The sequence below is a fragment of the Peromyscus californicus genome, unplaced genomic scaffold, assembly GCF_007827085.1.
Source record: "Peromyscus californicus insignis strain IS unplaced genomic scaffold, ASM782708v3 Scaffold_7__1_contigs__length_154581171, whole genome shotgun sequence".
NCBI classification, from domain to species: Eukaryota; Metazoa; Chordata; class Mammalia; order Rodentia; family Cricetidae; genus Peromyscus; species Peromyscus californicus.
This window is the reverse complement of record NW_026294595.1, coordinates 153278589-153295244: the sequence shown is the minus strand read 5'-3', so window position 1 is coordinate 153295244 and position 16656 is coordinate 153278589. Positions and strand designations below refer to the sequence as shown.

The following is a 16656-nucleotide window of genomic DNA, read 5'->3' as shown; positions in this document are numbered from 1 at the left end:
AACTCGTGCCTGTGCCTGAAGTCCCTCTGAGGCCTCTTCTTGCTACCTGAAGACTCAGCCTAGTCTACCACCTGCCTTCACCTGCTAGATTCCCTATGTCAGCCTTAGCCTCGATGGAACAATATGATGAGAATCCAGGGCTGGGGCTGGCCGGCTAAGGGATCAGCACTTAGGTTTTTGAGCTGGTCATTACTATCTTCACCAGGCAGCTATGATTACCCATAAAGATACCCTCAATATGGAGCCTACTGATATTAGACCCTCACCTGAGATTCCAGCCACTCTTGCCTGTGCTCCCCTTTTACTCCCACCCCGACCCCAGGATGGGGTTTCTCTGTGTAGCCCTGGCCATCCTGTGGACCAGGCTGGCCTCAAACTCAGAGATATGCCTGCTTCTGCCTCCCAAGTGCTGGGATTGTAGACTTGCACCACCACCACCCACTCGCCCATGCTTTTTGTAATACTGCCCCAGATAAAAGTGGGTTGGGAGATTAAGGTAAGAAGGGGACTCCATCCATGCTGGAGTGAAACCAAGCTAGACTTGAGTGGAATCATTTCTTTGATCTGTTGGTGGTAGTGCTCTGTCTGGGAGGAGTGCATATTTATTCACTCTTCCCAGGAAAAGTTCATGCAACAGATGTTTGCGGCACTGCGGGGAGGGGAGGAGGCACAAGGACTGGCCCGCATGGCTGAGGTTACCTTTCTCATTCAGCAGGTACCTGTACACGTAGTACACCCAGAGCAAGGTGAGACCACCGGAGAAGTAGAAGACACTCTGCCAGCCACACCAGTCCAGGAGCACCGAGCCTACGCCCCCAGTCACCAGGGTCCTGGGAGATACAGAGGAGTGCCGCAGTGACCTTGGTGGCTGTCCACAAATGAGTCAAGCCTCCAGGGCAAGAAGCTATTCAGATGGTCTGCCTCATCTATTTTGCTCTTCAGAGAGACTGGAGGTGGGACAGTTGGGGCAAAGGGAATCTGGGAGCAGCTAAGGAGACTCAGCATGGGAACTGCAGTTGCTGCGTTTCTAATTTCTTTCTTCTAGACCTTCAAATTGGCGTACAATTTGTCATGTGAATGCTTGGGAGAAAAAAGGTAATGATAAAAGGAAAGCTTAGGAAACACTGAAATGAAAATACTCCTTCCTTCTTTCTTTTTCTCCATGTGTTATGGAGGATAATATTCCAGAAAAACTTCTAAGTGTGAAAGCATGGAAGCCTTCCTCTTCCCTTTGGCTCCAGGGTACTATGGTCCTAGATGCAATAAGTGGTGCTTTTGCCTCACCCTCCACCCTCCACCCATCACTCTGTGCACTCATCCAAGAAAGAGAGAGAACACTGGGCTCTGGTGTGAGGCTGAGCTGCCTTTCTCCTTCCTGTGCGTTCATCTGTGTCCCAGGCACAGCACCTGGGGCAGTACTCTACCCTTGGTGGAGGCAGCACTTTCCCTCCCCAGCCCTCCTGGCCATGCATAGAACCCTGTCTGCTGTGCAGGACACCAGAACTGGGATTGAAGATGTATACTGGACCCCTCTGTAGAATTTAGCCCTATTGTTTCTTTGACATTCACATTTCACAATGTGAACTGTGCTTTTAGTGTTAAATCAGACCACCCTAATCAGCAGAGTTGGCCCCTCACACAGGTGGCCTCAGTGTTCCCACTTTCTCCACTCCCCATCCTGAACTCAGCAACAGTAGACCCAAGCCTGGATGGTTCAGAAAGTCCCCATTAACCTCCCAGGAGTCCACCCAACATACTAGTTAGTGGCCCTTCCTCCATGCATGCTTACATAGGGATATCTCACAGAGGGTGGGGCAGCCTCTGGCTCCCCTAGGGTAAAGCAAGTGCTCACCCAGTCCACATGCCAGAGCCCCAGCTTACAGCATCCAGAAAGGCAGAGACATGCTGTGATGGTTAACCTTTATTGTCAACTTGACAAGATTTAGAATCATCATAGAAACACACCTCTGGATATGTCTATAAAGGTATTTCCAGAAAGGTTAAACTGTGAAGAGGAAGGAAGAACTATCCTGAGTGTTGGCAGCACCAAACCAAAGGCTGAGGTCCTGGCCTGAGCTGTTGTGGTGGCAGACACCTTTAATTCCAGGTCTCAGGAGGTGGAGGCAAGGGACGTCTCTGTGAGTTCCAGGCCAGCCAGGGCACACAGTGAAACTTTGTCTCAAAACAAACAAAAACCAATCCCCCCTCCAAAAGGAGAGTGAACTGAGTATCAACATGTATCTCTCAGCTCTGGCAGTGATACAATGTGTCCAGCTGCCTCATTTTCCTGCTGTCATGATTTCCCTGCACGATAGACTGTACCCTCAAACTACAAGCTAAAGTAAATCCTGTCTTCTTAATTTGCTTCTTGTCAGTTGTTTTGTGGTGGCAACAAATGTAGCACTTCTCACAGAATTGAGGGACAGCCACCAGTTATTGGAACCTAGCACTAGCCAACAGAGTTCTCAAGCACCTCTACCCTGACCATCACGGCTGGACTTGAGGAATGGACCTTGAGAGCTCAGGTGGAAGCTTCCTGAACCCCTGGAAGGTGGGGCCTTACCCGAACTGGGAGCCGGCACCCACAGTGCTGTAGGTAAAGGCCCTTTCACTCTCCTGAACTCTCTGGGACAGCAGACTGGTCAGGGCTGGGAAGTAAACACCTAAAACAAGCAGAGAATGCTGTCACCAGGTGCCCAGAGAAAGCCGGTGAGGGTCAGGACAACACTTGAGTTCGGGCTGTGAATCCAGAGGACGTCCGTGTCTCCTTTCCATTACCTCACTGGGCTGTAAGGGACCAGCAGGGCTGGGCTTTTGGCAACATTTAGGTAAGGAACCAAATTAATTCAGGGTAAGAGTTCTACAGAGCAATGTAAAACATCCCTTGGAGAACACTCTACTTCAAAACTCCTCTGCCCAGGCATACTACCTGGCCCCCAGGCTATTGCACACACACACACACACACACTTACATGCCCCACATCGGCTCCCCGGAGACACTTGTTAGCCCTCCCACTAACACATTTATGTGTGCACACACAGACTACACAGAAGATTCTCACCTGTGCTCCGGCTCCCTCAGACACTTCCATATGTGTGCCGTATGTGTGCTGTGTACACAATATACCCTTCCAGGAAAGTAACTCTACCTACTCTTCTTTGGAGAGTTTCCTCCTTTGGTTTGTAGGCAGCTTAAAAGCTTGGAAATAGCAGGATACACAATTCTAGTCCCAGCACTCAGGAGGCAGAGGCAGGCAGATCTCTAAAACTTTGAGGCCAGTCTGGTCTACATAGTGAGTTCCAGGCCATCCAGAGCTACACATAGTGAGACCTTGTCTCAAAATAAATAAAAAAGCTTGAGTATTCTCTTCATTCTAGAGGGTTCTAAACCCCAGTCTGGAGAGACTCCTCGAAAGGTCCCTTTGGGGGTGTGGTAATAGGAACTCACAGCTTCCCTGTTGTTATTACTCACAATGGGGAGGCAGGAACCATCAGCCTGCTTCCCCTTTGGAACTTTTTATCACCATGTCAATAAATGGGGCTCCTTAGAAGGCAGTTCTTGTTCCTTGAGAGCATGAGACCTGGGACCTCATCAGAGACCAAAGACCCACCACCCTGTGAAGGAGAGCCATGGGGTTGGGTAACTCCATCATCTCTCTCTCTGCCCACAGATAACAAAGATATGGCAACACCCTCCCCCCATCCCTGTCCTGAGTGAATAGTCACAGGCTGTCATTCAAATAAATACCTTAGTTATATAGAACAGACTTTTGAGCAAAGGATATAGGCACATGGGTATGCACAGTGCTCTCTCCACCCTTTCCTGGCAAGGTTGAAGGGCAACATCAGAAGGAGGAAGCTGGAGATGGCCCTTACCTTGGAGCAGACCCGTAAGGATTCGAGAGAATGTCATGAAGGCCAGGTGGCCACTGCCAAGGTGGGCAAGCAGTGGTGTGACGACAGTAATGAAGCCCCAGGTGGAGGCTGACAGCAGGATGACCTTCTCACCTCCAATGCTGGAGGAGACATGGGGACAGGATGAAATACTTTGTGAGAGGACTGAGGGAGCATCACCACTAACCACTGTACAGAGCCTTGTGGTGGGCACTACTGCAGCCTGCCCTATAGAGGAGGGGCTGAGTGCTGTGTACGGAACTGAGTTTAGCCTGTCTGTTTCATGTTTCTGTACCCACTGCCTTAGAGCTGCCACACCCAACCTTCTCTTCCTAAAGGTTAAGCCTCCTCCCAAATATTTGTTGAGCTCCTCCCCCATCGGCCCTCCTCTCCTGTGTGCAAGGGCGGGACTGACCATACTGCCTCTCTGAGCACCCAGGTGATGGCCCCCCTTCAAGCCTGAGCAGTGGGGAGAGGGGGGTTGGTTACCGATCCCCAAGGTGGCCGCCCACCACCTGAGTCAGGCAGTAGCCCCAGAAGAAGCTGCTGAGCACGATACCAGCCTCCTTCTTGTTCCAGCCGAAGTCCTGGCTCATGGCAACAGTGCAGACGGGCATGGTGACTCGAGCGCAGTACAGCAGGCAGGTGCCCAGGAGCAGCATCCCTGTCCATGCCTGGCACTCAGGCCTGTGAGACACACAGAGAGGTCAGGAACTGGAGAGGGCCCATAGACAGTCTTGATCACTCAGATACCTTCCAGAATGGAGTCATGCAAACAGTAAGGGTGGGAATTAAGATAACCTCTTTGGTGGGGAGTTTGGCACTGTCTTCTAGAAGATAAGACCAATACTAAACACAGGGGCTGAAAATAGCACAAAAGCCCTCAGGATGTAGGCAGGCTAAATACATGACAGCACATTCACAAGGCTCAGAGCCTGGGTCCATGCTTCTGGCTGCTAGGACTACACAGGATCCCAAGTTGAGGACTAGACACTAGCATTACCCATATTCTCAAGCCTCTTATTGACCACAGGGATTCAGAAAGGGAGCCAGAGCTAACAACCTTCAGAGCAATGTGCTAAGTAGGGGAACCCAAAGAAGGCAAGGTTCAGGGGGAGCAGAAGGCTCCCAGTACAGTCAGCCCTCAAAGGTTCCCAGGAAAGCTCTTGATCCTTCCCAGAAAGGGAGGCAGTCAGGAGAGGATCTAGAACTGTGGGGATAATTTACCCAGGAGGAATTCGGGCAAAGCAAGGTTGATGGGCAGTGAGATCCCACACAGCAGTGCAACTGGGAGCTCAGGGCTCCTACTTGTGTGGGGTTTGTTGTACATCAGACAGTGGGAAGACAAATAGTCTCAGAGGAGGAACAGACCCTGACTAGGCTTCCAACTAAGAAAGGATCTCTTAGAGTGAGATATGTGGCCCAATTATGGGGGCCAGGTTCATGCTTCCTGAGAAGAGCTTTGAAGATAATTAACTTCCTGGTATATTTAAGGTCACATGGTAGGCTGGTGGGCTTAGCTAGATGGAAGGGTAGCAAGCAAAGTGCTCTCTCTCTCTCCCTGCCCCGCCTCCATCTTACTGTGCCGACTAGCCTAGAATGATGAAGCTTAGGGTGACTTCAGACTCAAAGCAATCCCCTTGCTTCAGCCTTCTGAGTGCTAGACCTACAGGTATAAGCTACTAACTAGCTTGCTGCTGCTGCTTCTCTTTTTTTAAGACAAGGTCTCTCTATTTTGTTCCAGAGCTCACTATGTAGACCAGGCTGGCCTCAACTCACAGAGATCCTCCTGTCGTGTTTTTAAAGGTGTGTGCTGCTATCTGCTGCTGCTTAACTGCTTCTTCTTCTTCTTCTTTTTTTTTTTTTGTTTTTGTTTTTGTTTTTTCGAGACAGGGTTTTTCTGTGTAGCTTTGGAGCCTGTTCTTGAACTCACTCTGTAGACCAGGCTGGCATCGAAATCACAGAGATCCACCTGCCTCTGCCTCCCGAGCGCTGGGATTAAAGCATGTGCCACCACCTCACAGCTGCTGCTAGCTTCTTAAACATTCAAGTTTTGGATTAATATCCACCCAGAGAATTCTGCTGACAGGAGGGATCTGATAGTGAAACAGGAAATACGATATGCCCTCCAGACATGACCAGCCTCATCTGCTCTGTCTTTTTGCTCTTCAGTGAATTTGGATATCATCAGTTTTATGAGAGATGGTGATGACAGACATGCAGGTCTGGGTACTGTTCGTGAGTTTGATCACACACGCATAGATCTAAGGTCCACATTATTTCCCTCATCTCAGCCTGTAAAGACCCCAGCTCTCTACTGGGGAGAGAGATCTGATTCCTTTTTTTTTTTTTCTTTCTAAAGGTGGAAATCAAACCTAAGATCTCACTCTTGCTAGGCAAGTACTCAATCACTGTCACTAGTGGGAGGTGGATTTGAGACTTGCTTTCCTGTCTCTGTGTGTGGTCACCTGGCAAGCAGATTCTTTTTTGTAAGAGTTTATTGTTTGAGTAGGCAAACTTGGCCTGATTCTGCCAAAGCAGGACAGTGGAGAATGGCCCTTGGCCCATGGGACCCTCCTCTTAAAGACACCCTGCACAGCAAATATCAACATGAATATTCTACACATCACTGGTCAGTCAGTCATCAGCCACTAGAATATCCACAATGACTCACAAATAGTGATGAGCATACCATCCATCTAGGACAGCAATGGAGAATGTGGGTTAGGATGTTTGGGGATTCTGCATAACTATCCTCACAAGGATTCTAGAAGAAAACTACCGTTCAGATTTTTAAAATATGAAATGGGTTTGAGGTCTAGGGAAGTGGGTGCTCAATACAGAAGAAAGAGGAAGGGCTTGAGAGAGGACATCTTTTCTGGGAGGGGGCAGACAGGAGGGTGGCATAACTGGACACAAATCCTTTGGAAGTAGGCTAGAGTCTCGAGGCAGGTGACTGACACTGGTCACCCCCTCAACATAGAAACAGACAGAGCAGGGAAGAGACAAACTAGCAGATATCTAGCTAGAGCACTAGGTTTGGGGGACCCAAGGTTGCAGCTGGGCTGGGTTCAGAACCCCAGAGGGTAAGTGCTGGACAGAGTCACAGGTGAGGGCCAGGAGGCAGAATGGACAGCCCATGGGAGCAGCAAAGTCAAAATAAAACGGCAGAGAGAAGACTTAGAGCCACAAGCCAGGAGCCCAAATTGTGTGATCAGTGTCTAGCAGGAGAAGAAGGTAGATGGGCCTCAAAGAGTAGAGGAAGGGTAACAGTGAGACAGGTATCAGGTGAGATGGGCTCCTGGGGGCATTATACCCTGTACTCCCCAAAAGATGTGTGGTGTCCTGGGGACCAGCAGCAGTCCCCAGACTAGAGTGCCAAGCATCTTCCAGAGAGGTCAGGGGAGGTGGATACTTCTGAGGTCTGCTCTAGTAATGGCCAACGTGGTGTCCACTGTGTGGCAAGGAACCTCTGAACCCCAGAGTCAGGAAGGAATTGCTTGAGTAGGTTCAAGAAGGACTGAGTCCTCTGCCACCTATCTGGGGACCCCAGGCACTGAGGAGGGCAGCAAGCTGGGAGCTTACCCAATATGATGTCAACAAGTTCCCTGCTGGTTGAGGGGAAAGACTCAGAGCTCAAGCTACTCTCAGGCTGGGATCCCCAGATACTACTTCTTTTCATAGAGAAGACAAGGCATGGATAGGCTAGCAGGCAGGAGGGGGTCATCATCTGGCAAGACTCCATGTGAATTCAGTGGGTCTGAAGCTTATTAGTTGGGGAAACTGCCAGCAGTTGGTTCAAGAAAGGTTTTGCCCCCATTAGCTGGTGCCACATGTACATGGCAGAGTGTAGCTTGGCTCCTTCTCAGGCCTCCAGGAGCTGGGTTTCTGAGTCTTCCCTCCTATCTCCTCAAGAGTCTGTTCTTGGATTTGACAGAACTCTTCCCAGTAAGAGCCCAGAACACAGCAACCCCCACCTCCCAATTCTGCTTTCTTTTCTTGTTAGGACAGTGTCCTGAGCAAACACTGCTACTGGATTATTGAAAACAAAGGGGACCAGTCAAGCATTAATGCTGCCCTGGAAAGTGTCCTGCTTGCCCTAAAGTGCTGTCCCACTTGTGGAAGCCCACTCCTCGGTGAGGACTCTATATGCAGTATAGGTGGCTTGTTTCAGCTGACTGGAGGCACAAGGATCACAGCAGGAGCACGGGAGCAACACTAACTCACCCACACAATCCAAAGGTGTCTTTCAAGAGGAGCTTTATTCCTTTATGTGACTAAAGCAGCAGAGTCACTTGTGTTCAAGAGAGACCCACCCAATATGCTACTCTTCCCTAGGTGCACCTATGGTTGCCCAGCCCTGTTATTGCTAGAAACTAGTTAGAAGCAGGAAGCCAGTTAGACCCACACCTTCCAAATGAGAAGTGTCTCTAGCTTCCTGATGGCGATGAGAGATCAGAAAAAGCCTAGGCAACATCAAAGTCCTCCTGGTGGGGTCCTATCAGGCCAGCTGCTGAGGACTAGGGTCCAAGATCCCTCATTTTGCTGAGAGCTCTTTAGGACCAGGAGCTTGGGACAGGATTGCCTGAAAAGTTCCACCTGCCCGATTGGAGCCAGAGCTCAGGCTGGCACTCTCAACAGGCATGATACTTCCTCCCAGACTTCTGTAGTCTTGGCTTCCTGTAGATGGCCTGTGCAGAGCATCCGGGGTTGAGCAAACAGGTGGTCACATGGCCCTTAGTTCAGAAAGGGGAAATGTGCTGGCACCAGTGGCCAGGGCACCAGACAGACCAACCAACTTCCCCACACCCCAAAATTTGCTGAGGAGAGCATTGCCTCCCAAGTCACAAAGAGGACTGGAAGAGATGGGAAGCAGACAGAGTACTTATTGCTGTTACTGTTACCCCCACATGAGTTGAGAGTGACCTTGACCCTGCAAAATCCCCAGAATTCTCAGCCACCACCTCTGCCAAAGGTGACTGGAGCATGCACACAGGGAGAGCAGTAAAGGGCCAAGCAGAGCCATTAAATTGTAACCTACAGCCAAATTGGCAGAACAGTTCAGAGTTCTCAGAAAGCCCACAGTGGTGCCTCCAGGGCCCAGGTGAAGCAGAGTCATTGGGATAAACATGGGGTAGGGTGGGAGGTAGCAAACCAGAGAGCAAGAGCTAGTGAGAGCAGGCACACAATGCTCCTCTTCTGGCCCTCCCCTAATTGTCACTGGCAGGGTTGAGATCTGGTTTGGTGCCTCTCCATAACCTCCTGCTGTGCCTTTCAGCCGCTCTAGGAGGACCTTGAAATCCCTCCCAGTCGCTTCAGGGCTCTTGCCTGAGGTGACTGGGAGGTGCCAAGGCTTGACTCTGGGCCCTGGGTCCAGCACCTCCACCTGGGGGCTCAGGAACCGGAGCAGGGTGTGAGCTTTTTTGTACTCTGAATCTCCTCTTTTGGGCTCCCATTTGAACCCTCTCACAGTGGTCCTGTAGCCAGATGCCACCTTCTTGTACCTGGTTTCTGTGGGGCTACTTGTTTGGAGGGCAGTGGAAACGGGAATGGAGTATGAATGAGGATAGTAACTGCTGTTTCCCTTCTTAGTTTAGAAGCCTTGTGAACTCAGGACCTGCCTCTCTGACACAGAGGTGCTGCTTGGATCCCTAGGCTGTGAGCATCTGTCTAGCCCAGTGTGTCCACCAAGTGTCCCAGACCTCAGAATACTGGCAGGGAGAAGGGCGAAGGAGCCATTTGCCAGATTTTGGTATTTGATTAGAAGAGGAGGGTCCCTTTACTTGGTTGAGCATCTGCGTTCTCCCTCTTCTTGGGCAGCTAAGAGGAGCATGCCAGTTCCAGAAGCGAAGGTGGCAGGTTACATACAGATAGCCTGGGAGGCGCCCCTAGGGTCTGGTGCTCCCTGAACTCTGGCCCCGTAAAGTTGCGTCTCCCTAAATGTAAATGTCCTCCCTGCCCCAGCACCACCCACATCCCCATTCACCTGGACCATTGTGCATCCTCTGCTGCTGCAGATGGGGTCTTGCCGGCCTCCTCTGGTGCTGACTGCATCAGGCTGGAGCGCTGAGATGGCATGAGCACCGTTGTGTCCCAGTACCGTGCCCTCCCCTCAGGCCTAGGCCAACCCACAGGGCAGCACCGCCCAAGTCCACGTGTCAGTCCCAGTGCTTCCGTCTAGCTCTCCTAGGACGTGTCGCCCCCGGAATTGAGTCCCGCCCTACTGATGTCTGGGGAGGCAGGGCCAGGGACCTTCCAGCTCCGCAGCTCCAGGCTTACCACTGGGACTTCCGGCTGGGGAAGAGAATTCCCTGGGGGATTGTGGTCCCAGACCTGCCAGCAGTAACTTTCAGAGCAGTACATATGGGGGTCTCTGGTCTTTGCTACAAAGTCCTGGAGGATAGTGATGAAAGACCTCATCGGGCTGTGAAATGGTCTAGTAAAAATTAGGGATCGATCCATAACCAAATGCAAAGATAGTAAAACTTTAGGGCAGTCAACTTTAAAAACGGATCTTTGGGAGAACTGAGCTGGTGATAGCACTGGGGGCAGTGAAGGTGGTCACTGGCCTTGAAATCCTGGGCAAAGGATTTGAGCAATGACCACCCCCACTAGGGTGGGTCCCAGCTACACCTCACCTGCAGGCTTCTGGGGCTCCTTCCTTATACTGGCTCATCCTTCCTTTATTTCCAGCTATCCCAAATAAATCCCTCCCCCACACAGCTGCAGGCAAACTGGGACACACCCACTAAAGGCTTCCCATTGCACTCAGAAGCTCCACTTTCTCTCCACCCTCCACAGAATGCCTTATGAGCGAGCCTTCAACAGCCCAGCTCACAACAGGTCTTCATCATGGGATACATATGTATTAAAAAATATTAGGACCTGAGGCTAGGGTGTGCTCAGCATATGTGAGGCCCTGGATTCAATCCCCAGTACTGGGGAAAACAATCAGGACCTAAAAGCAAGGTCAGTCTTCCATCTATGTCAGTTATCTAGTAGGACACAAAGATGATGGAAGAGAAAGGTTTGCTTCCCTAGCAGCCCAGGGATTGTATGTTGGTGTACAGTACTAGCAAGTTTGTTCTCTTCTAGTTATCCATTTTATTATGTGACTCTCTTCAGAAATTGTATATGAAAGATCCAGAACCACAGAGCAGGGCAGCTGTTTAGCATTTCTTTTTGAGGGGGGTCACTGTTCTGGGGACAGGTGAACAAAAGTAGAGAAGGGATGTTACCTTAAGTAGGTTGAATGGAGAAGGGACCTGCAAGATACATGAGGTCTGCAGGAGCAGCCACAGGGTGTTAGGATATACATATCAGGCCAGAGCCTCAACAACAGGGTGGACAGCTACGCTGCCAGAGTTAACAGGGCAGGTGAGGCCAAGGTACAGGGGAGACTTCACTAGCAAATTTTGAGGACAGAGTCCCCAACCCCTCAGTGTTGGGATACCCTGGCTGCCATGTGAATAGTTGAGTAGCCAAGGTAATGCCTAGGGGTGGGGGTAGGGCACAGAACCCAGCATCACCCAGGCCCTGGGGCAAGAGAGGTCTGAGTTCTTGGGCTGTGCATAGGGATTGGGGGCATTCCTCCCCAGGCTCCCAGTCACTAAAGCAGAAGGCATGGGTACAGCCAGAATTGCCTGAAAGAAGATCACATCTAGCTGGGAGCTGAGCAATGCCAGAAGTTGGCAGTAGCTGGGGTGGACATTCTCTAGTTGATACTAGGAGGTGCCCTAGACCCAACTGACAAAGCCATCTTTGCAGTTCAAGGTGGAAAATTCCATGTGGAGACATTAGATAGGTAACGTCTGTCATAGTCCTCCAAGCACAGGCTTCTTGCTCTGGAGCAATGGCTATGCCTTTTGAGTGCATCTGCCTGCCCCATATCATGTTTTGTTATACAAATTTGGCACGGGGAGCCATGGCACGGTTCCTTGAGCTGAGAGACTCACTCCTTGCCGCTTATACTGTCATCCTGGCTTTCTTAGATCTTTGCTTATTTCCACTGAGAAGGCAGTCTGGGTCCAGATGACTGAGTTCATGAATAAAAGCAACTCCCCAGACACTACCCTGGGCCTAAGCCTCCAAGACTCCACTTAATCCCTGCCTCTTCTGTAACCCAACATACACAGTTCTAAAGATGAGAAGTCCAAATAAATCAGACTGAATAATTAGATTTTACTCCACTGTTATTGACAGGCATATGTAACAAATAAGACTTTGTAGCTGGAGAGCTCTCCAGCTGCAAGACTTCAGGAGCCAGATGTAGTGATGCATGCCTGAAGCACAGATATAGCCAGACTGGGCTACAAAGTTAAGATCTGAAAAGAAGAAAAAAAGCTTTTGGTACTGAACATCATTTGTATCCACCTTCTAAGCCAAATGTGCACATGGTAGCGAAGAGTTCAAGCAGCTAGGTCTGAGTCTGGGGGAAGCCAGACAGTGGACATCATGATGACCAAAGATGCTTGTGAGTGGCCAGTTCCATTCACAAAATTATCTCTGGGGCTCTCGAACAGCTCTTTTTTTTTTTTTTTTTTTTTTTTTTTGGTTTTTTGAGACAGGGTTTCTCTGTGTAGCTTTGCGCCTTTTCCTGGATCTTGCTCTGTAGACCAGGCTGGCCTCGAACTCACAGAGATCCGCCTGCCTCTGCCTCCCAAGTGCTGGGATTAAAGGCGTGCGCCACCACCGCCCGGCTTCGAACAGCTCTTTTTTTGGGTGCTGGTGCCTTCAGCTGAACCTTGTAAACACCAAAAGTGCTGAGAAACACCACCACCACCTCCACTACTCCCTCACTCTCTTTACACCAGAGTTTCAGGTGACAGGACAGCTTGTTTTACTTTTGAGAAGCAGCTGGGTGAGGTTGTCAGATATCTGACCTATGAGAGGGAAAATTCCTGTGTCTACATGTGTGCAAGCATATGGGTGAAACCTGTAGATGTTTACAGGAAAGGGGAAGGCAGAGCTGTTTAGAGCCTATCTACCAGGCATTGCAGGTCCCGCTTTAGGAGACAGGCAGTCATGCATGGATGGCATAGTAGATTCAAGAAGTGGACAGTCACATGCATGATAGTAGTGTAGTACAGGATACAGTGTAGTAGCTATCTTCCAAAAGCCTCCAATCCAGAGTCTCCATCAAACTTTCAGAGAAGCCAGGCAAGAGAAATTTCATCAGGACCTGCATCTAAGAAGGAACTCCCTTGAAGTCACATGCAAATGGCTGGAGAGATGGCTCAGTGATTGAGAGCCCTTGTTCTGACAGAGGACCGGAGTTTGATTTCTAGAACCCACATTATAGCTCACAACTGTCCATAATTCCAATTCCAAGGGATCTGATGCACTCTTCTGACTTCTGTGGGTACTAGGCACATATATGGTGCATGGATATACATCTAGGCAGAACACTCATTCACATAACATTTTTAAAAATCTAAAGGAAAAAAAAAAGAAGTTATATACAGGCAGCATCCTGTAGTCACATCTCTTGATTACAGTTGGGCACAAAAATTTCTGCAGTTTTCTTCTGTATTAGGGTCACACTGGGCCCTTAACTTGGTCTTCATCTAGGGGCACGGATGAGATTCAGATACAGCAGACTTCCACAACCCTTTAAACAACCATACCCACCTGAGGCCACACATTCCTGCCCTACCAGTCCACCAGATTTACATGTAACCCCATTGATGGGTAGTTGCCCAGGACTTAATACCACTGGAGATATTCTGTTTCCAGAACAGGCAGACTATTTTAGGACATACTACCCATAGTACACAGAACTGTGTCAGAGTCTGTGACAGGTAATGACACCAGGGGCCAAACTCTGTGTTCTTTCATGTAAGTATAAAGTCTCAAGTCAGGATGGCATTCCAAAATTGAGGGAAAGCATTCATGATAGGCAGATGGTCCCCCAAACTCCTCAGATTCAACATGCAAGAGTTCACATTCAAGCATACAAGAGATCTCTGCCACTGGGATGTGGTGGTATTGTGCTCCCCAAAATATTGTGTACCTTAATAAACTTATCTGGGGTCAGAGAACAGAAAAGTCACAAGATACTTAGGCTAGAAAATGTTAGCACACGCCTTTAATCCTAGCATTCCAGAGACAGAAATCCCTCTGGATCTCTGTGAGTTCAAGGCCGCATTGGAAACAGCCAGGCATGGTGACTCACGCCTTTAATCCCAGAAAGCAGCCTTTAATCCCAGGGAGTGGTGGTAGAAGGCAGAAAGATTTATAAGGTGTGAGGACCAGAAACTGGAAGCATTTGGCCTGGTTAAGCATTTTGGCTGGTTAAGCATTCAGGCTTCTAGCAGCAGTTCAACTGAGAGCCATTGGGACAAGGACACAGAAGCTTCCAGTCCGAGGAAACAGGACCAGCTGAGGAATTGGCAAGGTGAGATAGCTGTGGCTTGTTCTGTCTCTCTGATCATCCAGTGTAAACCCCAATAACTGGCTTCAGGTTTGATTTTATTAATAAGAACTTTTAAGATTCATGCTACACTGGGAAGTTTAGCATCATTCTCTGGAAGCATGAGTGAACTGTTAGCCATAGCCCAGAGTACCACATCATGGCACTGCCATGAAGGGCCCAGGGATGGTAAAGGCCCTTTCCTGTACAGTCACCACCCACCACCCGGTGCAGGATGCCTCTGTAGTGTGCTGCTTGGTGCCCTTGGAGGCTTCTTCTCCCTGCATTTCCCTCAAGCCTGATTGAGAAAATGGCAACGGAGAGGTCCACACTGGCCAGCAGCATGGAAGCCACTGCATACTGCACAGGGCACCCACAGCCATCTTATCCTGAGGCCCAGGAATGCTGCAGCTGTCAGCTGAGTAGACTGGCACTATGCTGTGGCATGGTAGTGCTTGTATTTTTGATGTCTGGAAGCTTTCTTGTAATAAAGTAAACACTGCTAAAGTGGGGACAGCAAAACCAAAGTGCAGATACATCTTCCTACTCTTCCAATTCTACACTGACTTGCATGGGTACCTTTCCAGGGAAATGGGGGTGGGGGGTAGAGCTTTCAGACAACCATTCTGGGAAAAACATGAAAACTTGTACTAATAAATCGCAGCAGGAAGCCAGAAGCTACCCATCGGTACTTCTCAGATGATGTGTGGCTGGGTCACAAATGCCCCCGAAAGAAGAATTACAGTTAAGTATGCACATGAGTACTCTAGCAAGCTAAGGATTTATACAGACTCTACACACCTATTGCTGCCAAACCAGCTTACTAAGCATCACAAAAAAGCAATACATTTGTGAAACAAAAAGTACACATGGTGTCAGAAGAAGACACGTTAACAAAGCAACAGTGAGTGAAGGCTGGTGATCAGACTATACCCGTGCATGTCGTCCACTGCACACAATTCAGTGTGTTCATGTGCAGGGGTGTACACAGACCACTCTGTTCACTTGATACTTGGAATTTGGTCTTTTGTTCATTCTGAGACTGGACAGCAACAACCTGTAAGGGAATCCCATTTCATTCTCTTGATGACATCAGTGTCTTTATCATGGAACATGTAAGAGTCCTTCTGGAACCCTGGTTCCTCCTCTCTAAAACTAATAGCACAGGAGAAAATAAAGACATCACACTGCCCACCTCAGGTTCACAGGCCTGACCTCCAAGACACTATTCTTCAGCTACATACATTATAGAGGTCTCAAACACCAAATCCAAACTATAATTCAAGTGACAAAACTAATACATCCTCATCTTTAGTGTGCAATAATCACCTGCTTTAGAAAATTTCAAACTGGGGTTACTCCTTGCACAGCTCCATGATGTTGGAAGAGTATTAGAATATTCTTATTTCATTTATTTCACGGCACTGTCCATTAAAAGGTGCAAAAAAGAAATAAAGCTACTTTGTAAAAAGCCATAAGCACTTTTTTGAGTGAGAGAGACAAGTAGAAAAACTAATCTATCCTGCATGCTCAGGTAGCTTAACTTCATTAGTCTGCTGCAACAGAAGTCTACATGTACTCCCTTGGGTGGGGATGTCTAAGCACTGGCAGATCTGGATAAATAAGCAGTTCTATTTGAAGTCCTCCAGCCTTGCTCGTATCTGTGGTGTTGGCTGAATAAGTGACTGACTGAAGTGGTAAGATGTCAACACCTTGTCTTACAGCCATTTAACATTTCATGCATGCAACAAGCCTCTTTCGTGTATTTGTGGATAATCTCTACTGAGGGAACTTCCCATTACTATACATTTCATGCCCTCTAGTTTTAAAAACATATCAAACTGATTTGCTATACGAATGATCTTATATATATTAACAAAAGATAAAAATATGCTGGCTATCTGGCACTATTTTGTTTAAGACAGGATCTCATATATAATATAGCCTAAACTGGACTGGAAAAATCCTTCCTCAGCCTCATGAATGCTGTAATTACAGGCAGGAGCAACCACACCTAGCTTTATATGGTACTTTAAAAACAAATACTGTATCTTTATTGATACCCCTCCCCAACTTCTGCTTCATTTAACTTACTAGCTACCTGAAAATTAAAACTTCCTTTCCCTCTACCTTTAAAAAAAAATATTTGCTGGGCAGTGGTGGAGTACGCCTTTAATCCCAGCACTCGGGAGTCAGAGGCAGGCGGATCTCTGTGCGTTTAAGGCCATCCTGGTCTACAGAGTGAGTTCCAGGACAGGCTCCAAAGCTACACAGAGAAACCCTGTCTCAAAAAAAAAAAAAAAAATTTGTCTGTGTATGAACGTGCATACACGCACACGCACCTGCATGTC

General features: G+C 48.7%; 1 protein-coding gene across 14 annotated transcripts in view; it reads right to left on the bottom strand.

Annotated features, from left to right (window-relative positions):
- The window catches only part of Slc17a9 (solute carrier family 17 member 9), a 54314-nt gene extending 42367 nt beyond the window's left edge, over positions 1-11947 (bottom strand). For 11 of the 14 annotated variants that reach the window (XR_008215040.1, XR_008215041.1, XR_008215039.1 and 8 more), the window contains exons 1-3: positions 3877-4495; positions 2564-2663; positions 700-830 (exon numbers count right to left, since the gene is read on the bottom strand). Coding sequence is in view for 7 of the 14 variants with exons in the window: in XM_052724213.1 (XP_052580173.1) it covers positions 700-830; positions 2564-2663; positions 3877-4312 (667 nt within the window). In the remaining 7 variants the exon portion in view is untranslated. The other 3 variants (XM_052724208.1, XM_052724210.1, XM_052724211.1) reach the window with 3 other exon arrangements.
- Positions 11948-16656: the final 4709 nt, after the last annotated feature.